At 43.7% G+C, this 27,596-nt stretch overlaps 2 protein-coding genes across 2 annotated transcripts in view; both read right to left on the reverse strand.

Annotated features, from left to right (window-relative positions):
* The window catches only part of dcaf7 (ddb1 and cul4 associated factor 7), a 52,526-nt gene extending 45,163 nt beyond the window's left edge, over window positions 1–7,363 (reverse strand). The window contains exon 1 of the mRNA XM_048614561.1: window positions 6,878–7,363. Within this exon, the coding sequence (XP_048470518.1) occupies window positions 6,878–7,127 (250 nt within the window). The 5' untranslated portion in view covers window positions 7,128–7,363. The remainder of the gene's footprint in view (window positions 1–6,877) is intronic.
* Window positions 7,364–14,393: 7,030 nt separating this feature from the next.
* On the reverse strand, window positions 14,394–27,169 carry LOC109920892 (translational activator of cytochrome c oxidase 1). The gene is made up of 5 exons (XM_020520953.2): window positions 24,989–27,169; window positions 24,052–24,158; window positions 18,572–18,702; window positions 16,611–16,788; window positions 14,394–15,626 (listed from the first exon to the last, which is right to left on the reverse strand). The coding sequence occupies exons 1-5, from the start codon at window positions 25,407–25,409 to the stop codon at window positions 15,417–15,419; spliced, it is 1,047 nt and encodes a 348-aa protein (XP_020376542.2). The 5' UTR covers window positions 25,410–27,169; the 3' UTR covers window positions 14,394–15,416.
* Window positions 27,170–27,596: the final 427 nt, after the last annotated feature.

The raw sequence follows: 27,596 nt of genomic DNA on the forward strand, positions 1-27,596 counted from the left end.
GGGTGCCAGGGTCCGTGATGTCTCAGATCGTGTCTTCAAGACCCTTAAGGGGGAAGGTGAGCAACCAGCAGTCATGGTACACATCGGTACCAATGACATAGGTAGAAAAAGGACAGAGAATGTGAAAAACGAGTACAGGGAGTTAGGTTGGAAGCTGAAGTCCAGGTCAAACAGGGTAGTTATCTCTGGATTACTACTAGTGTCACGTGATAACGAGGTAAGAAATAGGGAGAGAGTGCAGCTAAACACGTGGCTACAGGGCTGGTGTAGGAGGGAGGGCTTCCATTATGTGGATAATTGGAGCACATTCTGGGGAAGGTGAGACTTGTACAGTAAGGACGGGTTGCACCTGAACTGGAAGGGCACAAACATCCTGGGAGGGAGGTTTGCTAGAGCTGTACAGGATGGTTTAAACTAGTTTGGCAGGGGGTGGGGAACCGGGTTTATAATTCAGAGGATTTGGCCTTCCAACAGACACAACAGGGAGTGAGGTGGTTTATAAAGAAATGCGGTCAATGGAGCGTAATTGCGGACACCGAGATGGTTGAGGTGTGTATACTTCAATGCAAGTAGTATCAGAAATAAAGCGGATGAACTTAGAGCATGGGTCGGTACGTGGAACTACGATGTTGGGGCCATTACAGAAACTTAGGTAACTCAGGTAGAGGAATGGATGTTGGAAGTTCCGGGATTTAGATGCTTTAAAAGAAATAGGGAGGGTGGAAAAAGAGGTGGGGGAGTGGCATTGCTAGTCAGGGCGAGCATAGCAGCTACTGAAAGGCAGTTCGAGAATGATATGTCTACAGAGTCAGTTTGGGTTGAGGTCAGGAACAAGAAAGGAGCAGTCACTTTGTTGGGGGTTTTTTATAGACCCCCTAATAATTGCAGAGAAGTAGAGGAGCAGATTGGGAGGCAGATACTGGAAAGATGCAGAAGAAGTCACAGGGTGATAGTCATGGGTGACTTCAACTTTCCAAATATTGATTGGAAACATTTTAGTTGTAATAGTTTAGACGGAGCAGATTTTGTCCAGTGCGTTCAGGAAGGATTCCTGACACAGTATGTAGATAGACCAACACGAGGAGAGGCCACTTTGTATTTGGTGCTTGGCAACGAACCGGGCCAAGTGTTAGACCTGTTGGTAGGAGAGCATTTTGGCCGTAGTGATCATAACTCTGTTTCTTTCACGATAGTCATGGATAAGGATAGGTACATACTGCAGGGTAAAGTTTATAATTGGGGGAAGGGTAATTACAATTCAGTTAGGCAAGAACTGCGTAACATAAATTGGGAACAGATGCTGTCAGGGAAGAGCACCACATAAATGTGGAGATTGTTTAAGGAATGCATACTGCAAGTGCTCGATATGTTTGTCCCTAGCAGGCAGAGAAGATGCGGTCGAGTGAGGGAGCCATGGTTCTCGAGAGAGGTCGAACGACTGGTTAAGAGGGAAAAGGAGGCTTATGTAAGGTTTAGGAAAAAAGAGGAACGGAAAAGTGTCTAGAGGGATACAAGTTAGCCAGGAAGGAGCTGAAGAAAGGGCTTAGGAGAGCTATAAGGGGGCATGAGATAGGATCAAGGAAAACTCCAAGGCTTTTTACACATATGTGCAGAACAAGAGAATGACCAGAGAAAGGGTAGGGCCGATCAAGGATTGTAAAGGGAATTTGTGCACAGAGACTAAAGAGATAGGAGAGGTCCTTAATGAATACTTTTCTTCAGTATTCACAACTGACAGGGACCTAGTTGTAGAGGAGGACATTGTGAAACAGGCAGGTCGGCTAGAGGAGGTTGATGTTAGTAAAGAAGATGTGCTAGGAATTCTGAGGCAGTTGAAGATAGATAAGTCCCCCGGGCCGGATGGGATTTATCCAAGGATTCTATGGGAAGCAAGGGATGAGATCGCTGGGCCTTTGGCGATGATCTTTTCGTCCTCACTGTCCACGGGTAATAGTGCCGGAAGATTGGAAAGAGGCAAACGTCATTCCCTTGTTCAAAAAAGGGAACAGGGATAACCCCGGAAATTACAGATCAGTTAGTCTTACGTCACTGGTGGGCAAATTATTGGAAAGGGCTCTGACAGACAGGATTTATGATCACTTGGAAAGGCACAGTTTGATTCGTGATAGTCAGCATGGATTTGTGAGGGGTAGATCATGCCTCACAAACCTTATTGAATTCTTTGAAGAAGTGACCAAACACATGGATGAAGGTGGAGCAGTGGATGTGGTATACATGGATCTAAGTAAGGCGTTTGATAAGGTTCCCCATAGTAGGCTCATGCAGAAGGTAAGGAGGCATGGGATACGGGGAAATGTGGCCGATTGGATTCAGAATTGGCTGACCCTTAGAAGACAAAGGGTGGTAGTGGATGGAAAATATTCAACATGGTGCTCAGTTACGAGTGGTGTACCACAAGGATCTGTTCTGGGTCCTCTTCTATTTGTGATTTTTGTAAATGATTTGGACGAAGGAGTGGAAGGGTGGATTAGCAAGTTCGCGGACGATACGAAGGTGGGTCACGTTGTGGACAGTGCGAAGGGCTGTTCTAGGTTACAAAGGGACATTGATAGAATGCAGAGCTGGGCTGAGAAGTGGCAGATGGAGTTTAACCCTGAAAGGTGTGAGGTGATTCATTTTGGAAGGACAAACTTGAAAGCAGAATACAGGGTTAACGGAAAGATTCTTGGCAGTGTGGAGGAGCAGAGGGATCTTGGGGTTCATGTTCAGTTCCCTGAAAGCTGCCACCCAGGTGGATAGAGTTGTTAAGAAGGCGTATGGTGTGTTAGCTTTCATTAATAGAGGGATTGAGTTCAAGAGCCGTGAAGTTATGCTCCAGCTATACAAAAGCCTGGTTCGGCCACATCTGGAGTATTGTGTCCAGTTCTAGTCACCTCATTACAGGAGAGATGTGGAAGCGTTGGAAAAGGTGCAGAAGAGATTTACCAGGATGTTGCCTGGAATGGAGGGAAGGTCTTACGAGGAAAGGTTGAGACAGCTAGGGCTTTTCTCTTTAGAACGAAGAAGGATGAGAGGTGACTTGATAGAGGTGTACAAAATGATCAGAGGTATAGATAGTGTGGACAGCCAGAGACTTTTTCCTAGGGTGGAGGTAGCTATTACAAGGGGGCATAGTTTTAGAGTGGAGGTAGATATAGGGGAGACGTCAGAGGTAGGTTCTTTACTGAGAGAGTGGTAGGGGCGTGGAATCATTGCCGGAGAGGGTAGTGGAGTCGGCCTCAATAGGGGCATTTAAGCAGCTATTAGATAGGCATATGGATGATAGTATAAGGTAGCGGTAGAGGTTAGATAGACCTTAGGTTTTGGGTAAAAGTTCGGCACAACATCATGGGCCGATGGGCCTGTACTATGCTGTACTGTTCTATGTTCTAACACTTCTTCAACCATAATCCTTAGCATCTGTGCCCCACAAGGCCACGTACACAGCCCCCTACTGTACTACTTATACATTCACGACTGTGTGACCAAATTCCATCCCAACTCCATTGCTGAGTTTACTGAACGACACCATTGTTGTAGGTCAGATCTCAAACGACGACGAGGAAACAGAATACAGCCAAGAGTGTGAATGCTAAGCAGCATGATGTGAAGACAATAATCTCTCCATCAATGTCAGCAAAACGAAGGAGCTGGTCATTGCCTTCAGGAAACAGAGTGGAAGGTATGCCCCTGTCTGCATCATTAACGCTGAGGTGGAGATGGTCAAAAGTGTCAGGTTCCTGGAAGTGATGATCACCAACGACTCGACAGTTAAGAAAGCACGGTAATGCCTCTGCTTCCTCAGTAGGCTAAGGAAATTCGGCATCTTTCTTACCAATTTTGTTTTATAGATGCACCATATGAAGCATCCTGTCCGGATGCATCACAGCATGGTATGGCAACTGCTCTGCTCAAGACAACATGAAACTACAGAGTTGCGAATACAGTCCAATCCATCACACAACCAGCCTTCCATCTACTGAGAACTGCCGATGCTGGAGTCAGAGATAACACAGTGTGGAGCTGGAGGAACACAGCAGGCCAGACAGCATCAAAGGAGCAGGAAAGCTGATGTTTCGGGTCGGGACCCTTCTTCAGAAATCTCCATTTCTGAAGAAGGGTCCTGACCCGAAACATCAGCTTTCCTGCTCCGCTGATGCTGCCTGGCCTGCGTTCCTCCAGCTCCACACTGTGTTATTTCCATCCACTGAGTCCAGCTATTACTTCCTGCTGCCTCGGGAAAGCAACCAACATAATCAAAGACCCCTCCCACCCCAGTATACTCTCTTCCATCAGGCAGAAGATGTAAAAGTTTTAATACACATAAAATAGATTCAAGAGTAGATTCTTCCCCATTGTTAGACTTTTGAATAAACTTCTCAAATGTTCATTCTGATCTCGCTGAACCTTCTCTGTGGCTGTAACACTATTCTTTACTTCATTCTGCTATCCCGATGCACTTTGTATGGTATGATCTGCCTGTATAGCAAAATAACACTTTTCACTGTATCATAGTACGTGACAACCACAAATCAATATTTTCCTGATAAACAAATTACTCAAACAAACAAATAGGGATTACAACCTTACTACTATGCAAGATAATCTGTACCTGTTTAACTCTCACACATTCATCCAAGCGTAAAGCAGACAAAGCAGATAGCTTGACATAAATATTAAGGGTGGAAAAAAAAAGACATGGAAAGCAATTTCTGTAGAAGTCCAGACGACAAGGATGGAGAGTTATTTCTCTTAGCTCTTTTGGTTAATGCAATGATAACACAATGATCAACTAAATTTCTTCTAAGCAGTGGGGGAATTCCTCCCAAATCACAACTCAAGTCACCCCTTCTGATACTGTTCACTGTAAGCTCGGATGCGATTCTATATCCAAGATTCCAGAAAATGGTCAATTTTTTACGTACAAACCCAGATCAAGAAGATTGCTCTCCCTTCTGGACATCACAGCCTTGTCCGATTTCCAAACACAAGCAACTTACAGCACACACCATAAACAGCAGTCCGGAAAAGCTGATGGGAAACCCTGTCTGCTGTCTCTTCCTTGGTTGAATAAGATTGTGAGACTACAAAAATAATACCAAGGACTGATTTGCTGAGCACAGCTAATGTTACTCAGCGTATCAGTCAAACTAAAGTCTTTTTGGTCTCTGATTTGCTACTTTAGTTTTAGAACAATGCTACACCAGTGATTACATTCATACAAAAACGTCTCCTAAAAATTCACAAGCATATTATCCATAAAACACATGAACAATGTAAACTTCCTCGCAGAGCTGGTGTGTTGGTTGCAGACGTTTCGTCACCCTGCCAGGTAACATTGTCAGCGTGCCTCCAGTGAAGCGTTGGTATTCTGTCCCGCTTGTTATTTGTATGCCTCAGTTTGCTGGGGTGGTTGGCATTACTTCTGGTTCTGTTTTTCAATGGTGTGTATATCAGATCCAGTTCAATGTGTTTGGTGATGGAGTTCCGGTTGGAATGCCAGGCCTCCAGGAATTCCCTGGCATGCCTCTGTTTGACTTGAGCTATTATGGATGTGTTGCCACAGTCGAATTCGTGCCATTCTTTGTCCGTGTGTATTGAGACCAGTGAGAATTGGTCGTGTCTCTTGGTAGCTAGTTGGTGTTCGTGTATCCTTATTGTCAGTTTTCTTCCAGTTTGGCCTATGTAATGTTTTTCACAGTCCTTGCGTGGTATTTTGTATAATACGATAGTTTTATTGGTTGTGGGTATGGGATCCTTTACGTTTGTCAGTGGATATCGCAGGGTGGTTGTTGGTTTGTGGGCTACCCTGATACCTAGGGGTCTTGTGGTCATTTCAGATATGTCTCTGCTATACGTCTGGCCGTGTTGTGTTACCAACAGGCACGACCAATTCTCATTGGTCTCAATACACTTGGACAAAGAAGGACACAAATTCAACTGGGACAACACATCCGTAATAGCACGAGCCAAACAGACATGGCAGGGAATTCCTGGAGACCTGGCAGTCCAACCGGAACTCCATCACCAAACACATTGAACTGGACCTGATATACAAACCACTGAAAAACAAAGTAATGCCAACCACCCCAGCAAACCGAGGCATATAAATAACAAGTGGTTCAGAACACCGACGCTTCATCGGAGATGCACTGACGATGTTACCTAGCAGGGTGACGAAACATCTGCATCCAAACACACCGGCTTGGAGAGTAAGTCTACATCCCCATCCACAACCCGTGCTACAATGCTCCTCAAAAACTTTAAACACATTAATGCTCTCCAGACTGTACCAGCCAGCTTCATAACCTGAAAGCCTCTTGTGCCTTTACTTTACTGGTTTCACTTCAGACAAATCAGTGCATAATATAACAAAGCACTAATAATCCATCACGACCAACAACGCAATTGTGTGGAAAACCAAGGGGGTGCTACATTATCGGGAATACTCACTTCTCAAACTAAACTGAAGTTCAACCTGCCTGTCCAACAACTACCCCCATTACCAAAAGATTAACTAACTGTCAACCTGGCTCACTACTCACAGGCTTTTAAATACAGGAAAAAAAACTGCCAAATTTACTCCAATAGCTCACAATGTTGTGTACTATACTGCTCCCAAGCTATTTCCTCAACCACCACTTCATTGTCCACTCCACCGTACTCTCCCTCAACTCTTCACCCCCAAATCCCGCACTCTCATCTCTCCCCGCACCCCGCCACTACTTTATCTCCCTAAACCCCTCATTTCCCACCCCTTTCTCTTCCTACATCACCCCAATTCCCAAAACCAATCCCTCCTCTCCCTAATCACCCCTCTTCCCCTACTCCCCCATCCCCATCCCCATACAGGCCTCACTCCGCGGCCTCTCCTTACCCTCCAGACCCGTAGATAGTCTCCAGAGGTGGCGAGCAGGTCGGGGTAGACGCCCTTGGTGTCGGGGATCCACATGATCTTGGTGGTGGGGTACGGATGGTCGAAGGTGTTGCGGGCGATGAACTCGGAGCTCTCCTCGTCCAGGCCCACGATCTGCACCTTGTTGTTGTACTCCTCGACGAAGGAGCCGAGCGCCAGGCGAAACCGCTTGTCGGGCCGCACGCTCCAGTTCATGGCGTACACGGTCCATGGCGCCTCGTACTTATAAATCTCCTTCCTCTTGCCGTGCATGCTCATCTTGGGATGGCGATGTCAGGCCGTGCGCTCGGAGCCCAGCGCGGCCCAGCCTCGCTTGCTCACTCTCACTCTCCCCGCCGCCGTGCTGCCCTGGACCCGGGCCCCACAACAATAAACCGCTCAAAGTCACAACGGAAACCGGCCGCTGACTGACAGCCTCTTTCACCAATCACAGTCCGGCATTGTCCCGATCGACAGTACGAATAACCATTCCGGTATAGGGACGGGGCCGACTTTTGGTATCTTGGCTTTGATTGGTAAAAATGTTAAAGCGCCGAATGAGTGACATAGAATCTACCCAGTCAGACTCAGCTGATGAGGCGGGAGCTGACTCCGTCCCGGATTGACAGCTGTACTGACTAAAGGATTCTGGGAACCTGATAGGCGGTTTTTTTTGTCCGTTGCTGGATTAGTTTTGAACCATCTAGCACGACCTTCAGCTTGATTGACAGGGGTCTCACCAATCAGAGTGAGCACGAGAGGCGCAGGCCCAGTGGCTGATTAGATAATTAGCGGGCGGTTATTCATTGGGACGTTGGATTCGAGCGCCCTACACGCTCTGATGGGCAATGAAGAAAGCCAATCATAGGGGAGGCTTGGGGAGGCGGGCTTTCCGTGTCGCTAGGCCCGTATTGAATGACAGACGTGCGGACCAATCGAAAGCAGGGTCCCGGCTGGATGCCCTGTGTTTGACCCCCGTCACCCTCAGACCCACAGTGGGCGGATGATCATGATACAATGTCCAAATTCCCGCCCAAACCCACTCAGTGGAGAGCAAACTCTGCGTGGGATTCCCCAGAGGTCATTCTGGGTCAGATGGTGGTCATTGTCTCTAAACTGGGGACCCACACCGTGACACCACCCTCCCAACACATGCCCATCCTGGCCTTGACCTTCTCAATCCATCAAGGCAGTCACCAGCAAAAGCTCCCTCTCCCAACCTCTCTCCATTATATTCCTGACTTGTAGATGGTGGACTGGTTCTGGGGACTAGAGGAGACCTGACTGCACGATTCCCGACTCTTGTATCCATTGACTCAATAAGGCTAGTCCGGTCAGGTTTCTGGACAACGGCAATTGGAGAATCTCTGTTGGAAATGGTCATTGCCAGTCATACAAGTGACACAAACGTTAGCTGTCACCTATCATCCAAACCTGAATGAAAACAGAGAATGTTTCAGTATCTAAGGTGTTCAACAGTGCAAAACAGCCCACTTCTGACTTTTGGGGAGAGATGACTGTGGATGAAGAAGCTGGGGTTAGAACACTACATCATAGAAATCCAACAGCACTTTCCTTGGGCTGTGGATAAATGGCCAACAAGCCCAATCACCTTCCTTTGTGCTAGTTATGACTCCAAGTAGCGGAGAGATTTTTCTAGTTCCAAATGACTTTAATTTTACTGGCAATTTCACTCTCACCTCACTTCTGGAATTGAAACTTTTTTTTCTATGTTTCGCACAAATCTGTAATGAGGTGGTCCAAACAACCGAAACTCAACATTGATTAACAGGTTAGTGTTGGATAAGTACTTACAGAAACAGTCAATTTCAATCAGTTTGTCGTTGACTAAGAGAAAATTGATGGGATGATAATTGCAAGATTCAATTTACGCTGTTTTTTGCAGATGGAAATTACTGGACAATTTTCTTCCTTGTCAGATAGTGCCAGTATTGTACCTGTTTTGGAGCAGCTTGACCAGTCTTCACAAATCTGGAACGTGACTCTTTATTTCTACAGTCAGGTTGTTGTAAGATCCAATAACCTTTGCTGCATCCAGTCAATTAAAATGTTTCTTGATTTCACGTGGAGTGAATTAAATTGGCTGACAACTGATATTTGTAATATTGGGGATCTCAGAGAAAGCCAAGATGAATTGTCCACTCAGCACTTCTGGCTGATGATGATAGCAAATTCTTCAGCCTGTCTTTTGCTCTCATTTGCTGGCCTGGACCATAGTTTAGAAGGTTTTTGGAACTTTGTCTTAGAACATAGAGCAGCATAGGAACAGGCCCTTTGGCTCACAATGTCCATGCTGACCATGATGCCATTCAAATCCCACCTGCCTGCACATGATCCATATCCCTCAATTCCCTGCATGTTCATGTGGCTAAATGTCTCTTAAATGTTGCTATCATATCACCTCCCCTAGCATCTCTTCTTGTTACATAAACAAAGTTGCTGGAAAAGCTCAGTAGTTCTGGCAGCATTTGTGAAGGAAAAAACAGAGTTAATGATTCTGGTCCGGTCCCTCCACAAAGTGACTGATTCTGAAATGGCATAGCATGGTACTCGGTTGCACCAAATTGTTACAGAAAAGTCAAAAAGGAATAAAACTGGACTGATCAAAATAGACTGAAATAGACACCAAAGATAACAGCATATTTAGTCCTGCCAACCCTGCAAACTCTTCCTTACAATTCCATGGTTTATGGCAAATTGGGAGAACTTTCCCACAGATTAGAATTTCTCATCATTCATTATTTGAAAGGTGGAACAAATACACCAATGTTTGCCATACACGATCAAAACTATACAAAGAAAAGCAAAAAAGCCGTTGCCTTTATTTCTAGAGGGACAGAGTTGAAAAGTAGGACAGTTACACTGTGATTTCAGATGATGTCATTGAGGGGCAACTTGTAGGCGACCAAGGATTGATCCTTGCGGAAATAATAGGAGTGATTACAGCCTCATCGAACTCGCTGCACCGATTCATGATTGCATTTGGGCATCAACACCATGTTTCCACCTGCTCTCCACATCCCTTGTTTCCCTGAGATGTTAAAAATCCATCTATCCTAATTTTAAATATATTCAACAAAGGAGCATCCACATTGCTCTGGAATACAAACTTCCAAACATTCATAATCCTTTGAGTGAAGTAATTTTTGTTCATTGCAGTCCTAAATGATTTCCCCTTATTTTGAGAAGATTGCTGTTGTGTTTTAGATTCCCTGCCCTGAAGAAACAATGTCTATCCATCAAGTCCCTTTCTAATCGTGGATGTTTCAATGAGATATTTCTTCTAAATCCCAGACAGTCCAATTCTCTCAGCCTCTCATCATAGGACAGCTTACATATTCAAAGGACCAGTCTAATGAACCTTCACTGTTCTATCTTCAATGCGAGCATATCCTTCCTTAAATATGGAGACTAAAACTTCAGTATTCCAAATGTAGTCTGACCAATGCTGTGTATAATTGTAGCAAGATGTATTTATTCCTGTATTCCACTCCCTTGGTATAAATACCAACATTTCTTTTACCATTCTGTTTGCTTGCTTTACCTGCATGTTAACATTCTGATCATTGTATGTGCATGCCCATGTCCCTCTGAATATCAATATTTACAAGTTTCACATATTTGAGAAAGTATCCTATTTTCGTCTTTGTACAACCAAAGTAAATAACTTGGCCCTTACATTATACTCCATCTGCCACTTTGCCTGTAAACATTGCTTTCATGACCATATCCTCCTCAGAGCTTATATTTCTATTCTATTTACTTTGTATTGCCAGCAAACCTAGAATTCTTTGTTTCTTCATCTAATTCATTAGCATAGGTTTAAATAGCTGAGAGTCCAGCACTAATTTTTACCAAACTCCACTATTCAGAGTGCCATCTTGAAAATTAGTCATCTATTTCAACTCTTTGCATCCTGTCCATTAGCTGATAGTACTCTTAAGGAGTTCCAGGAGCTTCACCCAGGAACAATGATATAGTGCCAAGTCAGGATGGTGTGTGGCTTAGCAGGTCACAAGCCCCCAGATGTTAAAGTCACAGGGAGTCATACAGTATTGGTCTTTGCCCACCAACAAACACCAAACTACATTAATTCCATTTACCTGCACTTGGTCTATAGCCTACTATAGTCAGGCATTTTAAGTACTCATGCAGATGTTTCTTAAATGTTGCAAGAGCACCTACTCTCTCAGGCGGCATGTTCCAGATTTCTACCATCCTCTGGGTGAAAACAATTTTTCTCAAATCTCCTCTAAACCACTAACTCCTCAGCTTAAACTTGTGCCTTCTGGTCTTAGATATATCTGCCATGAGGAAACTATTCTCATGATCTACTCTCCCACTCAAAATTTTGTTTACCTCAATCAGATACCTCCTCAGACTCCTCTGCTCCAAGGAAAACAAATCCAGTCTATCCAGTCTCTCATCATAACTGAGACTCTCCATCCCAGGCAACATCTCCAGTGCAATTATGTCCAATTTTGTGATGACCAGAACTGCGCACAGCATTCTATTGGTGACCTGACAACTTTTTATATAGTTGTAACAAGTCTTTGCTCCTGTATTCTACATCCTGGTTGATGAAGGCAAGCAGCCTGTATGCCTTCTTCACCATCCTGTCTACCCGGGCTCACAGTTTCAGGGATCTATGGACTTGTATGCCAAAGTCCCTTTGTTCCTCAGTGCTCCCTAGGGACCATAGGGATTCATTGTATATATCCTTCCCTTATTAGACCTCCCAAAATGCATCACCTCATACTTATCAAACTAAATTCCATCTGCCATTGCTCTGCCCAATTTACTACAGTATCTGACTGTAGCCTGAGATCATCCTTCTCAGTATCAACAACACCAGCAATGTTTGTGTCATCTGTAAACTTACTAATTGTACCTTCTACGTTCACATCCAAATCAGTAATTTACATAACAAACAGCAAGGGTCCCAGCACTGACCCATGTGGTACACTGCTGGTCACAGGCTTCCAATCACAAAATCAACCCTCCAACATCACTCTTTGCCCCTTATTTGCAAGCCAATTTGCCAACCAGTCTTGGATCCTAACTAGCCTTGGATGCCATGGGCTCTTACCTTTTGGACCAGCCTTCCATCTGGGACCTTGTCAAAGGCTATACTGAAGTCCATGTAAACAATATCAATTGCACTACCCTCACCAATATATTTAGTCACCTTTTCAAAAACTCTATTAGACTAATCAAACAAGAACTATTAGTAAGGGATGTCTAGGGTTAATAGCGCTGGGTTTGCTATTGATCATTACTGTTCTATTCTTTTTAGCCTTTGTGGTGGTTTGATGCAGCTGAATGGCTTGCTTGGGCATTTAAGAAGACATTTAAGAGTCAATCACATTTCTGTGGGTTTGCAGTCCCACGTTGGCTGGATCAGGTAAAAGGGGGAGATTTCCTTTCTTGAAGGATATTACTGAGCAAGTTTTTTTTTAAATTTCAGATTTATTTGTGGAATTAAATTCCGCCAGGCAACATGGGCCTCCGGATTATTAGGTCAGCGACATCACAACCATATAACACCCCCCTCAAATGTTATAAAGTTGTAACATATATAAATAATTTGTTATAAATTTTAAATGTTGTGTATTCTACACTTTTAAGTATTCATTGAGCTTTCTTCACATTACTTTCAGCTTGCCATAAAAGGTGTGCGTGCACACTGGCTGCTGCATTTCCTGCAACAGTGAATACTTCAAAAATCATTGGTTTCAAAGCAAGCTGGGACATCCTGAGGATGGGAAAGGCACTGTATAAATCCAAGTATTTTTCTTCTTTTGCAGTAATTAGTTTGCTTTCACATTCTTGTTTCTGAAATGTACCCGAGTTTCAATTCTCTTGTCTACATTAGACCTGTTAGACAGAGAAGGCCAAGTCATCCTTGGACAATGTTAGGTCTCAGTTATTTGAGGGGCAGCTGAGCATTGCTTTATGTGTTACATGTAAAACACAATATTTATTTGGAGACTGCATAACATAGCCCTCTCATCCTCTCAGTGTGATGCAATATATAAGTTTGAACAAGATCATAGTTTGTGCCAAAAAACACATTATTGTAAAATATACAGATCACAATGATCAAAAGTTCTTTATAACATTTGACAGGAAGCAGCATATCAGAGATTAAAAAATGACAGTTAAATCCTCATTTTCAGTTTGTGCAAAACAGCTGAGGGGATTTTCAGACAAATGATCAGTAATGTTGTGTTCTTCCTGAACCCACTATAGTCCCGTAGACAATGCTGAAAGCTGGATACTGCTCATGTACAGTGGCCACTCACTGGTGCAATGCACCATCTTCACAGTGAGAGTTAGCATGCAAAGGAACTGAAGAACCAAGTTCAATCTTATTCACATTCACAGCTTCAGACAGCTTGCTGGATCTTTGGCTGAATGTTCCCTCCTCGAATCCAGAAGTATGGAAGCCAATCATAATGTGTTGACTAGCATTCTTAACTTTTAAATGGCACATCTATGATTAGGGTGAGGACAGGTCAGTCCAGTTGTGAGGGTGGCTTTTTGTTAACTTGTCAGATGTTTCTTAAAGAGACTTTATGAATGCCAGGAGTGACAGAGAATGGAATCCAGACATATTTAAGGCAAGGCCTCTGACAGGTGACTTTTTGAAAGTAACAAAATACAATTTTACTTGAAACACAGCATCTCCAACGGCGTAGCCCCCTTACTCTGAATTGTAAGTCTAGATATGTGTTCAAATCTCTGGAGTGGGAATTGAACCCTTGATCCTCTATGATGGTAATGGTGCTACCCACTAAATAATGGCTCGAACCTTATGAAGTAAATTAATTTGACTTACTTACTGTGAATGACTGGCCCTACTTATTTATTGAGTACATGATAGAGAGAGCTTTCTATCCCTCCCAGCACAAAGTATTCCCAGCACTGGCATACACATTATCATTGGCGCAAACTACAAAACAAAATGACAGGGCTTAAATTTATGAATAAATTATTGCAAATGTTGCTATTATTCAGGCTTACTTCCTCCAACTTTTCTGAAGGCTCAGGTTGCAAAAGCTGTCCCCCTTTATTTCTCTAACAGTGAAGGCTGGCATGGTAAGTTACCTCGGAGGATATCAGAGTCAGGTCCAAGCCCATCCTCAGGTGATGAACACACAAGGAAGTGTTTCAGCAACACAAAGCTTGGTTGATCTATATCCACCCACCCTAGCCTGGAGATGACCAAGGTGACCAGCAACATGTAACCGTCAGTCTTTGCTTAGCTAGCAGCACTCTCATCCTTCCATCAGAAGAATGCGGATTCAAGCACCACACTGTGACTCAAACACAGTCTAGACAGGGACACGAATGCATTACTGAATTTTTGAATGCGACATTAAGGCAAGACTATCTGTTCAGGTGAGTATTGAAGGTTTTAGACATGAGGAGATCTCCAGATGTCATAGCCCAAATATCCCTCACTGTTACTATCTCTCAAAACATTATGTTTATTATCTCATTGCTGGGTACAAATCGCCATTTGTCCACATTACAAGACTACGCTTCAAAAGAAAATCCCGTGTAAAGCGCATTTGACTGTTTCAGGCATTTTCTAAATGCAATCTCTAACTTTCATAATTGTCCCAAGCTATTGGAGAGAGGGTGAGATTAGTCAAGGATTTTGCTCCTGATCACTGTTCAACGTCCATGGGTTAAATAACAACAAAAATCAGTCAGGACTTTGAATCCATATCATAGCCATCGACCCCTCCTACTGTTCACTGTCCCTGTTGGAAACCAAGAACTGGACTAGATTGTGATGTCCCATGTAATGGGTCACCAACACGTCTATGAAGCTGTACAAAAATAATGGTGAGTGCTGTGGCTTGTGGAGCTGTAACCCAATGAATGTCTGCACCATTGGGGGCAGTGACAATGAAGCAGGATCAGAAAACACCATTAGTTACACAGGGAGGCACGGTGACACAGCACTGCAGCCTCACAGCTACAGGGACCTGGGTTTGATTTCACCCTTCGGCGAACATCTGTTGGAGTTTGCATATTCTCCCATGTCTGCACGGGTTTCCTCTGGGTGCTGTGGTTTCCTCCCACAGTCCAAAGATGTACAGATTAGGTTGATTGATCATGCTAAATTGTCCTGTAGTATCCAGGGATGTGCAGACTAGGTGGATTATCGATGGGAAAAGCAGGCTTACAGGGATAGGGTAGAGGGCGTGGGTCTGGGTGGGAAGCTCTTCAGAGGATCAGTGTGGACTCGATGGGCTGAATGGCCTGCTTCCATAATAGGGATTCCATGATCGGCAAGCACTGTCAAGTAATCACATCCTTTACTCAGTGGAGGGGTGTACTCAGCTGTTTTTGTCAACGCAGAGAAGAAATCACCATCAGTATCTTTGAAATAGTCCTCACTCAATCTCAACACAATGTTCAGCTGTGCTTCCCGATCATTGATGCAGCAGCCAATAAAGTACAGAAATCTCTCTCTTGCTGTCAGTCAACTTTTTGACTCAATATTATCATAGACTTTAATAACGTCCTGATATTCATCAATCAGTTCAATCAAGCAAAATGCTGCCTCCAAATCTCTGTCTGTTAGCTGGACGGTGGTTGTGGCAATAAACTCAGGCGCAGCAGTAACAGTCAGCAATCCCAGTGCATTCAACCTCTGTCTTACATCTCGTAGAGACGGTATGTCAGAAACAAACTGGAAAACAACAATAAAAAAAAACAAGATATTACAAAGAGTTCCCCAACAAGATGACAACAGTTTATACCTGTAACAACTGCATGGTGTAAGAATGATGTGATGGGACAAATCCATCATACTGTATGAATTCAGACAGATGACAGGGTCAGTCTCCAGTCAATGCTAAGTGACAAGATCATAGTGGTGCCTAGAAAGTGGGTCACTATCAGTTTATGGTCCTTGAAGCTTTTGCTCAAATCCAGCCCAGATACGTGTGATCAAATATTCTCTGCCCATCATAAAGCTCTGACCTTTGAAAGAGACATAAAACCAAGGCCCAGTTTGTGTTTCATTCACCTCAACAAGCAAAGGAGTTTTCCTGATGTTTATCTGTCAACCGTTAAAAGCAATGATATGATCATTTACCTCATGCTGTTTTTGGGACTTTGCTCTGAACCAATAGGCTGCTTTGTTTTCCTACAAAGCCTCAGTCACTACAGTACAGGAGCAGTAGCATTTACCGCAGATGGGAAGTGATTTGCATTTTTATATGAAATTAATATAGAGAGATGCCATCCAGTATTGGAGGCAAAACCCTAAACAGTCATTAATTGTGCTCCCCTGGCACAAAATTCTTAACTTCATTCAAAGACAGCAAAGAGTCCTGCTGCTAGAAGCACAAAAATAATCAATTTGATGCAGCCTTATTTCCTCTTCATTAGCTGCAGCTGAGGGAAACATCAGAGAAACAAAACTCTCTACCTACCCTATGCTGAATTTATCCTGGAAGTGTTTAATGGGGACAATGTAGAGGAAGCTTCATCTGTATGTAATCCCATGTTGTCAATGCTGGACATGTTTGTTGGCCAGAGAGATACACATGTCATGGATGGTATACGTCCGTCATCATTTCCACAATGCCACAGAAGAGTATGACTGACAGCACCCAAATTACACAATACCATTCTTCTTAAATTAAAATTTATAAAAGGCTGCATTCACCTTCAGGATCACCTTGTCTTCTTCATCCTCAGCCTGTTTAACATCCTCAGCCCCTGCTTCAATTGCCAGTTCTAAAGCACGTTCCAACTCAATCTGCTGACCATTGTTGTCCAGTCCATTCACTGTCACCACACCTTTCCTCTCAAAGCAGTGGCGAGCACCCTCACAGAGAGAGCCCCTAATGAGGTCAACACACAAAAATTTGTACACACCAACAGATGAAACTCATCCCTAACTTTCCTCCATTAACCCCTATGTCCCATCACTTAATTGATAACAGACATACATATCTTGTTAAGCTATCAGCACGTCCCGGCCCCACACTAATATCATGATGAGGGGGCAAAGTAACTACTCAGAAATTTGGGGTTTTATAATGATCAGATTTTGGCTATATATCATATACTTTAAGTGGCAGATTTAAGCAGGATCGGGCGTGCAGTGTGAGAACATAGGAACAAAAGAAATAGGAGGAGCAGACCATTCGATCCCTCAAGCTTAATCCTCCATTCAATAAGATTATGGCTGATCAAATCATGTCCTTAGCTTCAGTTTTCTGTCTGTCCCTCATAACCTGACTACCTTCTCGATGGAAAATCTGTTTCACTCAGCCTTGAATATACTTAGTGGCCCAGCCTCCACTGCTTTCTCAAGAAGAGAATTTCAAAGATTTGCAAACCTCAGAAGATATTCCTCATTTCAATCTCAATGGGGAGACCCTTCATTTTGAAATTGAGCCGTAGTTCAGAATTTCTCCATAGGGAAATGTTCTCACAGTTTTCACCCTGTCAAACCCTGCAAAATCTTAGATGTTTCAATAAGATCACCTCCCACTCTTCTAAACTCCAATGGGTGTAGTTAAAACTTGCTCAATCCTTCCACCTAAAGCAACCCAGGGATGAACTTCATAAGAACAGAAGAATTAGGATCATGAGTAACCCATTCAGTCCCTTAAGTCTGCTATGCCATTCAATAAGAGCACTGCTGATTTGACTGTAGCCTTAACTTTACTTTCATGTTTACCCTAATATCCTTTGACTTCCTTGTTAGTCAAGAATCTATCTACCTCTGCCTTAAAAACATTTAGTGACACTGCCTCCACTGTCCTCAGGAAAAGACTCAGGAATGTCTTCTGATCTGCCTCCAATGCAAATATATCCCTTTTTAAATAGGGAGACGAAAACTCCAGGTGTAGTCTATTGTACAAATGGCGTAATTCTGCTTCTGTATCTTATGGTTTTATGGACTTGTTCAAACTCCACTTCTAATGGGCCAATGTTTACTTTCGTAACTCTCTTTTCCGTTTACACAGAGGTTTTACTGGCTGTTTCATATTTCTTGCTAGTTTAATTTTCCCTTCTATTTTAGTTTTAGTCAACATTTAGTCATGTCTACAACGTCCCCAATCTTTGGAGGAATGCATCCTTTTTCTTTAAAGTTCTTAACTAGCTCCAGGTAGTGCATCCTTCTGGTGTGATGTGACCAGGATCAAGAGTCACAGTATCGAGGTGAGCAGGATCTGTCAGAGTCATTGACATGAGAACATAAGAACTAGGAGCAGGAGTAGGCCGTCCAGCCCTTCGAGCCTGCTCTGCCATTCAATAAGATCATGGCTGATCTTTTCGTGGACTCAGATCCACAGATCTCAGAGTCACAGCATCATGTCTATGCCAGCAGTCATGTTAACTTCTGAGAGAAGCAGCAGTGGCAGAGGAATGACCCTTTGGAAAATTACTTTCCAACCCCATCAGATAACTGAAACCAGTCCAGATCATCCCTCATCCTGTTTGTTTTATATTCTAAACCCAGAGTCCAGAGGTGAAGATGGTATTTAACATGTCCTCCACCCTCACAAAAGATTGTTTCTTCACCTGACTGATGTTGATTTGGGGGGCAGAATTAGGTCCTGATTGGAGTCCGTGAACCAATTCCTCGAAGATAGTCCCTCAGACCGTTCTTACCCATTTTTGTTCAGGATGTTTTTTATCTCTTGATGTGACCGGCTGTTGTTGTCTGTTAGAACTTCAATCAGCACAGATGATCCCCCTGGGCCTCTCCCTTCATACAATGAATAGGTTGAAGCCTTGGACTTCTGGAAAACCAGCAACATGTGGTGTTAATGAAAAGTAATACCACAGCTGAAACATAAATAACAAAAAGTAGCATACAGTGCACCATGTGAGTCTAATAGGAAGAATAGGGAGGGCCAGACTGGATCCGCAGTCTGAAGTGTATTTATTTTAATGCATGGAGGTAAGGCAGATGAGCTTACAGCCTGCAAATTCTTGGTTGAGAGAAGTTCAGGACTGGCAGTTCAATACTCCACGGTTTAGATGTTTCAGGTGTGATGGAGAGGAATGTAAGAAGAGTGGGGGAGTCATACAGCATGGAAACAGACCCTTCAAACCAACTCGTTTAGCTTCCCAAACTGAACTAGTCTCATTTGTCTGTGTTTTGCCCATATCGCTCTAAACATTTCCTGTTTATGTACCTGGCCAAATATATTTTAAATGTTGTAACTGTACCTGCATCTATCACTTCCTCTGGCAGTTCATTCCACACAGGAACATTCACTGTGGCCTCTCACGTCCCTTTTAAATCTTTCTCCTCTCACCTTAAAAATATACCCTCTAGTTTTGAACTTTCCTACCCTACAGAGAAGGTGGTTAGCACTGCTCCCTCATAACACCAGGCACCTGTCATCAATTCCAGCCTCGGGCAACTGGTCTATGTGGACTATGCATATTCTCCTCATTTCTGCGTGGGTTTCCTCCAGGCGCTCTAGTTTCCTCCCACAGTCACAGAAAAGTACATTATCTTTTAAAGGGACCATGCACTGCCATCCCCCCTATCATTTTTACAAACATCCATATTTTACAAACACCAAATTCTAACACCTGCCTTCCAATCCACAAGTACTCTACCCAACTTTGTGACACTAATTACTACATTACTAGGCAGGAACTGGAGAAATTAGATTGGGGTGTCTGTTTGAGATATGTGGGAGTTTTTTAAAAGACCAGCTGATCAGAGTTCAGCACCTGCATGTTCGTGTAAGGATGAAGTATAAGGATGGCAAGATTCAAGAACCCCGAATGACAAAAGATGTTGAAAATTTAATAAAAAAAAAGAAAAATGGTGAATATGTAATGTTGGGAAACTGAAATCAGGCAAGACTCTTGAGAAATATAAAAGGAAGCAGTTGACAAGTCATGTTTCAGCCTTATAAAACTTTACTCAGGCCACATTTGGAGTAGTGTGTGCAGTCCTGGTCACCACACTATAGGGAGTATGCGGGGATGAGGGGTGCAAAAGAGGCTCACCAGGATGTTGTCTGGATTGGGATGTATTAACTACAAGGAGAAGTTGGACAAACTTAGATAATTTTCACTACAGTGTCAGAGGCTGAGGGGCAATCTGATAGAAGTATATGAAATTATGAGAGGCATGGATAGGCTGGATAGTCAATATTTTTCCTAGGGCAGAACTGTCAGATACTAGGGACTTAGGTTTAAGATGAATGAAAGACAGTTTAAAGGAGATGTGCGAGGCATGTTTTTTTATGCAGAGGGTGGCAGGTGCCTGGAAGCACTGGCAGGAAAGGTGATAGAAACAGATATGAGAGCAAAGTCTAAGAGGTATTTGGACAGACACACATGGAATCAGAAAATTTTCTTGTATACACTTAACAAATTCCTCTCCATCCAAGCCCTTAACACAATGACAGTTCCAGTCTATGGTTGGAAAGTTAAAGTCCCCTACCATGACTACCCTATTATTCTCACAGGTAACCAAGATTTCCTTACAAATTTATTTCGCAATTTCCCACTGACTACTGGGGGTCTATAGTACAATCCCAATAAGGTGATTGGGAGACAGTACACCGACATTCATTTCAAACCCACTGACTCCCACATGTACCTCAACTACAGCTCATTTCACCCACCCTCCTGCAAAAACGCTATCCCATACTCTCATTTCCTCCGCCTCCACTGCATCTGCTCCCAGGATGAGGCGTTCTACTCCAGGACATCCCAGATATCCTCCTACTTTAGGGGCTGTAGTTTCCCCTCCTCTGTAATTAAGGATGCCCTCAACTACATCTACTACATCTGCTCCATCTCCCACACATCTGCCCTCAAACCCCCTCCACCCAACAACAATAAGGACAGAGTCCCGTTAGTCGTCACATACCACCCCACTAGCCTCCAAATCCAACGCATCATTCTCCAACATTTCCACCACCTACAATCAGACCCCATCAGCAAAAAGATGTTTCCTTCCACACCCCTGTCCGCTTTCCACAGGGTCAGTTCATTCCGCGACTCCCTCATCAGCTCTGCACTTCTCCACACACCCAGTTCCTTTTCCTGCAACCGCAAGATGTGCAACACCTGCCCAGAGGTGCAACACCTGCCTCTACACCTCCCCTCTCACCTCCATCGAAGACCCCAAACAAACCTTGCCAATCTGGCAGAGATTCACCTGCATTTCATTCAACCTGATCTATTGTATCCGTTGCTTCTGATGTGGTCTCCTCTACATCAGGGAGATCAAACACAGAATCAGGGTCTGGTTCGTGGAGCATCTGCATTCTGTATGCATGAACCAACTCGACCTTCCTGTTGCCATCCATTTTAACTCCCCCTCCCACTTCCCTGACAACATATCCATCCTTGGCCTCCTTCACTGTCAGAATGAGGCCAAACGTAAACTGGAGGAACAACACCTGATATTTCATCTTGGGAGCTTACAGCCAATTGGCATCAATATTGACTTCACCAGCTTCAAAATCCTCCCAACCCCAGCCTTATTCCATGTCTCGCCCCTCCCCTCCTGACCTGACCGAACTTGTCCATCTTCCTACTCACCTATCCGCTCCACCCTTCCCACTGACCAATCACAATAACCCCCTACCTGCATCCATCTATCACCATCCCACCTACCCTTCTCCAGCCCCACCTCCTCCCTCTATTTACATCTGGGTTGCCCTCCCTCTCCCCAGTCCTGACGAAGGGTTTTGGCCCAAAATGTTAACTTTCCTGCTCCTCAGATACTGTCTAACCTGCTGTGCTTTTCTAGCTTCACACCTATTGACCCAAATAAGGTGATCACCCCTTTCTCATTTCTCAGTTCCACCCAAGTAACTTCCCTGGACATATTCCCAGAAATATCCTCCCTAAATACAGCCATAGTGTTATCCCTAAGCAAAAACACCACTTCCCCACCCCACCTCTCTTGTCCTCCTTTCTATCCTTCCTATAGCATCTATACCCTTATTGAACAATGGAGTAGACTCAATGGGCTGAATGGCCTAATTCTGCTCCTACATCTTACGGTCTTACAACGAAGGGACACAATGCCAACAAGTTCCATCTCTCAAATGAAAGATTAAACGGACATCTGCTCCCTCAGGTGGATACATAAATGATCCCACAGCACTACCTTGTCAAAAAAGAAGCAAGGACTTCTACCTGGTATCTCGGTCAATATTTTTACCTCAAATATGTTCCTCATCCCTCCTAATCCCTGCTGCAGACTTTGGCGCTCTTCCCCCCCACCTTACACTTATTTGCACCCTCCCCTTTCTTCTCTAATTCTCTCACAGCCTCCTCTTTCCCCCACCTTCCCTTGTAGCCTCTCACTGGCAGATGCACTCCCCATCATCTGCTGCAGATTCCATACATGGAATTCCTGAAAGGTAGACCCCCCTCTCAGCATCCCCACCCTCAGCTCCCAGCACACTAACTTACATTTTCCATTCAATCTTATCCTGCCTGCTGCTCTTTCAACCAGACTGATATGATCTACTGTTGAAAAGCAACTATCATAGAACGTCAAAGAATACAGTACAGGAACAGGACCTTCAGTCCATGATGTTGTGCTGAACATGGCACCAAATTAAACTAATCCCTTCTGCTTGCCCTTGGTCCACATCCCACCATTCCTTGCATATTCATGTGCTTATCTAAAAGTCCCTTAAACGCCCCTGTCTTATCTGCCTTCACCACCACACCTGGCAGTGCACTCCGGATTCCTGCCACACACTGTCCAAAAAACTTGCCCCTCACATCTCCTTTGAACTTTCCCCCTCTCACCTTAAATGCATGCCCTCTAGTATTACACATTTCAACTCTGAGAAAAAGATTCTGACTTCAATGCTATCTATGCATCTCATAATTTTACAGACCTCTAGCAAGTCTCCCCTCAACCTCCACCGCTCCAGAGAAAACAACCTGAGTTTTTCTAGCCTTTCCTTATAGCTCATACCCTCTAATCCAGGCAGCATCCTGGTAAATCTCTTCTGCACTCTCTCCAAAGCCTCCACATCCTTCCTGGCGACCAGAACTGAACACAATACTTTAAGCCCGGTCTAACCAAAGTTTTATAAAGCTGCAACATGATGACCTGACCCTTGTACTGAATTCTCCAACCAATAAAGGCGAGCATGCCATACCCCTTCTTTACCAACCCCTCTACTTTTGTGGCCACTTTCAGGGAGCTATGGACTTGAACCCAGGATCCCTCTGTACATCAATACTGTTCAGGGTCCTGCCATTAACTGTATTCTTTTCCTTAACATTTAATCTCCCAAAGTGCAGCATCTCACATTTACCCGGATTAAACTCCATCTGTCACATCTCGCTGTATCCTTTGACAACCTTCTATACTGCCCACAACTCCACCGATCTTTGTGTCATCTGCAAACTTAGTATCCCACCCATCTACATTTTCATCCAACTATCAAATTGTGATATTTATGTTAGCTCCCATAACACAAAAATGAGACGTGGGTACATAGTACTGAAGAAATCTATTAAGTTTTGTTACAGCTCCTGGTATCTGTACACACATACACATAAACAGACACACATAACAACCATAGGCAGTTGAGTGTCTGAGCTCAAGCTAAGCAATTAGGATGTAAACTGCAGCATGTATCCTTCAGTATGGTATGCTGGAAGAAGACAAAACTCAAACAGGTAGAGAATGAGTTTTTTTAACACCATCAGGTCACATGCTATGATATCATGAATGTACAACGATCACCGCCCTTAAAGCTATATTGTATACTGGCTGTGAGACAGAACACAACTTGGACTGCTTCAGCTCCACAGTTACTGATGGAAGATTCAGCAGCAAAAGCAAATGAGACACAGCATGTGACCGGAGGTGCAACTGCTCCGAGATCGTGTCCATTCTGTTTAGGGAGATGACCTTCTTTGGTTGGTAGTTTCCATGATGGAATTAACTTGGACGTTGTGCAGTTTTTGGGGTGAAATGCCCTGCCACCCACTATTTTGATTGCAACATTGGATGGTTAATGTGAACCAGTATCACTTGTTTCCCTAAGATGACAGATTGAGTACAATACTGAAGTTTAGTGAAACATCCTGACACTGCAATTCCATTTACAATGAGATGGCTGTATCATACTTACTGCCCCTTTGATAGCAGCTTCAATGGATGTTTTGGGCATGTTCTTGGCTCGACACTGCTCAATGACATTGGCCAGCTGCGTGTTAAACTCAGGGTTTGAGCCTCCTTCTGCAAAGAAAATCACAGCAAAGCTGATCTGTACACAGGGTCTTCAATACGACAATTGTAATGATATTAGCTCATTATCTTGAGTCAATACCGCATGTTCAACTGAGTAAAATATCTTAGAATCAAATGGTTTTCAACATACTTTTAATTTTTAAGAAATATTTGAGATCAAACATTAGCTCTAATCTACTCCTGCCATTTCCACCATCCGTGTATCACTTCCCATCTGATTCCAATCCTTTATGCATTATTCTCTACCACAAAGCAACAGCCTTTACTCAGCTTAGTCCTTGGAATTCCAGTCCTAAGTTCCCACAGCTCTCTCGCTTTTCAACTTTAAGGACATTTCTTCAACCAAGCTTCCAATCTTACCCCTGTAGCTCTCTTGTTCTAGCATGCTTTCCTCACACTGGACCGCCTTGCTTCAATTATCCATTCACATGAATGGCATTACATGAATACACCTGGGCCACTGAATATGAGGTTTTAAAATTGAACTCCAAAGTTTAATATTTGTAGCAAGAATGCTGACGATCTCATGACAAGGTTGCGTGGGATGAATGTGGGGTTGGGGTTGGGGTTGGGGTTGGGGTTGGGGTTGGGTATGGGGTGGGTATTTGGATAATCCAGATCTCTCTACATTGTAGTAAAGCACTGGTCACCTTTGACAGACTTTCCAGTGGTGTCACTCTTCTCAGTAAGCTTACAACTGCAAATAAGTCACTGCGTCAATTGTACTTCAGCCGCCAACAGGCAGGAAAAAGAAACTAAAAAACAAATGCAATTGGAATAGAAACGAACAAGGGCTGTGGTTATTGTACCCATATTACCTCTCACTGCAAAGCGAAGCATTATTGACAACTTAGCAAACATCCGACTCCTCTCAGCGTCCTTTGGCCCTTTGATGTGCTTCACCTTTGACCATTTGTTGTGCCCTGCGGAATTAGCTGCAGACGTGTGGATCTCAGCACATTGTGAAAAGGAACAATGCTGGCCGCTTGCCTGGTTGGACGAGGGAATAGACACTGATAATAAAACTCTGGGCTTTGGCAGCAACTTGGCTGACCACCGTAGTGAGAATAGGAGACATCTTCTGTTCCATGAGCAAACACTTTGAAATGCAGCAACTGTAGCCATAGCTTGGGTCCTGTCAATCACCTGTAAAAGTGAAGGTGAAACTGCTATACTGAACACAGTAAAACGTTTACTATTCTGGAAAAACCATAAATACAAACAATTTATTGCTCTCATGAAGGTCACTCAGCCCAACTGTTCATATTTCTGCTCTAACACAAGACTCTTCCACCTTCCTCATCTAACCCCATCAATGTATCTTCTCTCATGTGCATCGATACTAAGCACCTGAGCTGCACCCTGCAATAGTGATTTCCACATTCTCACCACTTTCTGAACAAAGTTAATATATCTAATAAAAAAAATTCTATGTTATCCTCCAGGCTCCTTTTTTTGGACTCCCTACAAGTGGAAATATTTTATCTGTGCCTACCCAATCATATCTTTAATTAATTTAAATTCCTGCTTTTCAGTCTCTTTTGTCTTTCCTGTTAGGTATAGCCTACATTATGGCATCTGCCTTGTAATTTTGTTTTGCACCTTCAACGGTCCCTCCACATGCTTTCTGAAGACTAGAACTCTGCACACTACTCTATGATCCAACTAAGTTTAACATAATATTCTTGTTTTCAATTCTGTTCTTCTAGGAAGGCATCTAGGCATTTTTATAGACCTTCAACTTGTGTTATCACAAATCAGTGAATGTAGCAAAGTGGAGAGCGGCAGAAATATTTTGGCATAGATGGATGATGGATGAAGCAAAGTGCATGCAGGCTCCAGTGGGTATGTGAGGATATCTGTATCCCAGACTGTTTTGATCATCTCAACTCATTTTGTGCCGTACTTTCTGAATTCTCATCCTTGATTTTAAATCCCTCACTATCTCCAATCTCCCTCAGTCCCACAACCCTCCAGGATATCTGCACTCATCCAATTTCAGAAATTTGTACATTAACAATTGTAATTGCTCAACCATCAATAAACGTTTTTAAAAGTTGTTTCGGCCTCAAACTCTGAAATACCACTCCACACATTTATCCGCTCCCTCCTGCCTTTCCTTTCCTTAAAGCCTACCTCTTTGACCAAACGTTTAGCCACCTGGCTTAGTATCTGCTATGCAACTCAGTGTCATAGTTGCTGTGAGGTGCCTTTTTAACATCCCAGATTTTAAACATTCCACCATTGGCAAGGCTGCAAATCATTTGACTCCATCTGCAATTTTCTAACTAAACCTGTCTCTCCACATTTCTTTTCTTTATGATACTCAATTGAAATATATTTTTAACCAAACCTTTCAGACCCTGACCTAATAACTCCTAATATTGTACAATTCAAATTTTATTGGACAACACTTCTGTGAAGTATCTTTGGACTTTTTAACTACATAAGGACACAAAATAAATCAAGTTGCTGTTGCTGCAGTATCAGAGCTGTTGTTTATCAGTTGAGGTGCTAAACTGAAGCCGCAGCAGCCCTATTTCAGAGCACTGGTGTTCTCTCTGGTGCCTTGACCAATAGTTCACCTCGACCCAATCACTTAAAGCACAGTACCCAACCAAATGAAATGAGGGACACTTCAACTGTGGCAGGGTAGTGTGGGCAATACCAAGGGGTTGGCAGTGAGACTGCTGGTGCTAGTGAAAGGAGGAGGAGGTCCTGAGCAAGAATCCACTCAATGAAGAAAATCAAGTGTCATTCAAACCAGCCATCCTCAAGTTAGGTGCTCTCTGGCAGTTAAAGGTGGCCTATAAAGGAGCATTGTTCAGCTTTGCAAATCACAAAGGTGCATTTCAGGCAGTCTCCCTGTTTGTTGGCAATCAAACTGTGATAAAACTGGATAAATGGCATCCTGGAAAGATGAAAAAAGGGAGAATGCAAGAAATTTTGGCACGGTGGTTCAGTAGTTAGCACTGCTGCCTCACAGCGCCAGGGACCCAGGTTCAATTCCAGCCTCGGGTGACTGTCTGTGTGGATTTTGCACATTCTCCCCATGTCTGTGTGGGTTTCCTCTGGGTGCTCCAGTTTCCTCCCACAGTCCAAAGATGTGCAGGCTAAGTGGATTGGCTATGCTAAATTGCCCCATAGTGCCCAGGGATGTTTAGGTTTGGTGGGGTAGACATGGGAAATATAGGGGAATGGGTTTGGGTGGGATGCTCTTCGGAGGGGCAGTGTGGACTTGTCGGGCCGAATGGCCTGTTTCCAAGTACAATCCTCTTAAACACAACAAATGGTTGGCCACCCCCTTCCAATGGGTAATCTGGACAGATATTACACGGTTTGTGGGAACCTGCTGTGTCCACAGAGGCTATGACACCCCCTCGCCCTCGCCCTCGCCCTCTCCGACACCCCCTCGCCCTCGCCCTC

Source organism: Rhincodon typus, chromosome 30 (genome assembly GCF_021869965.1).
Source record: "Rhincodon typus isolate 14 chromosome 30, sRhiTyp1.1, whole genome shotgun sequence".
Classification (NCBI taxonomy): Eukaryota; Metazoa; Chordata; class Chondrichthyes; order Orectolobiformes; family Rhincodontidae; genus Rhincodon; species Rhincodon typus.

Excerpts from the sequence above, each read along its gene's own strand:
- LOC109920892 (XM_020520953.2), bottom strand. The coding sequence starts at position 25,409 with ATGAGAGCAATAAATTGTTTGTATTTATGGTTTTTCCAGAATAGTAAA. Across the intron at positions 18,703-24,051 it reads AAGCTGCTATCAAAGGGGCA|AAGTCCAAGGCTTCAACCTA; the intron begins GTAAGTATGATA and ends CTGGTTTTCCAG. Across the intron at positions 16,789-18,571 it reads AACATCCTGAACAAAAATGG|GGGCTCTCTCTGTGAGGGTG; the intron begins GTAAGAACGGTC and ends TGACCTCATTAG.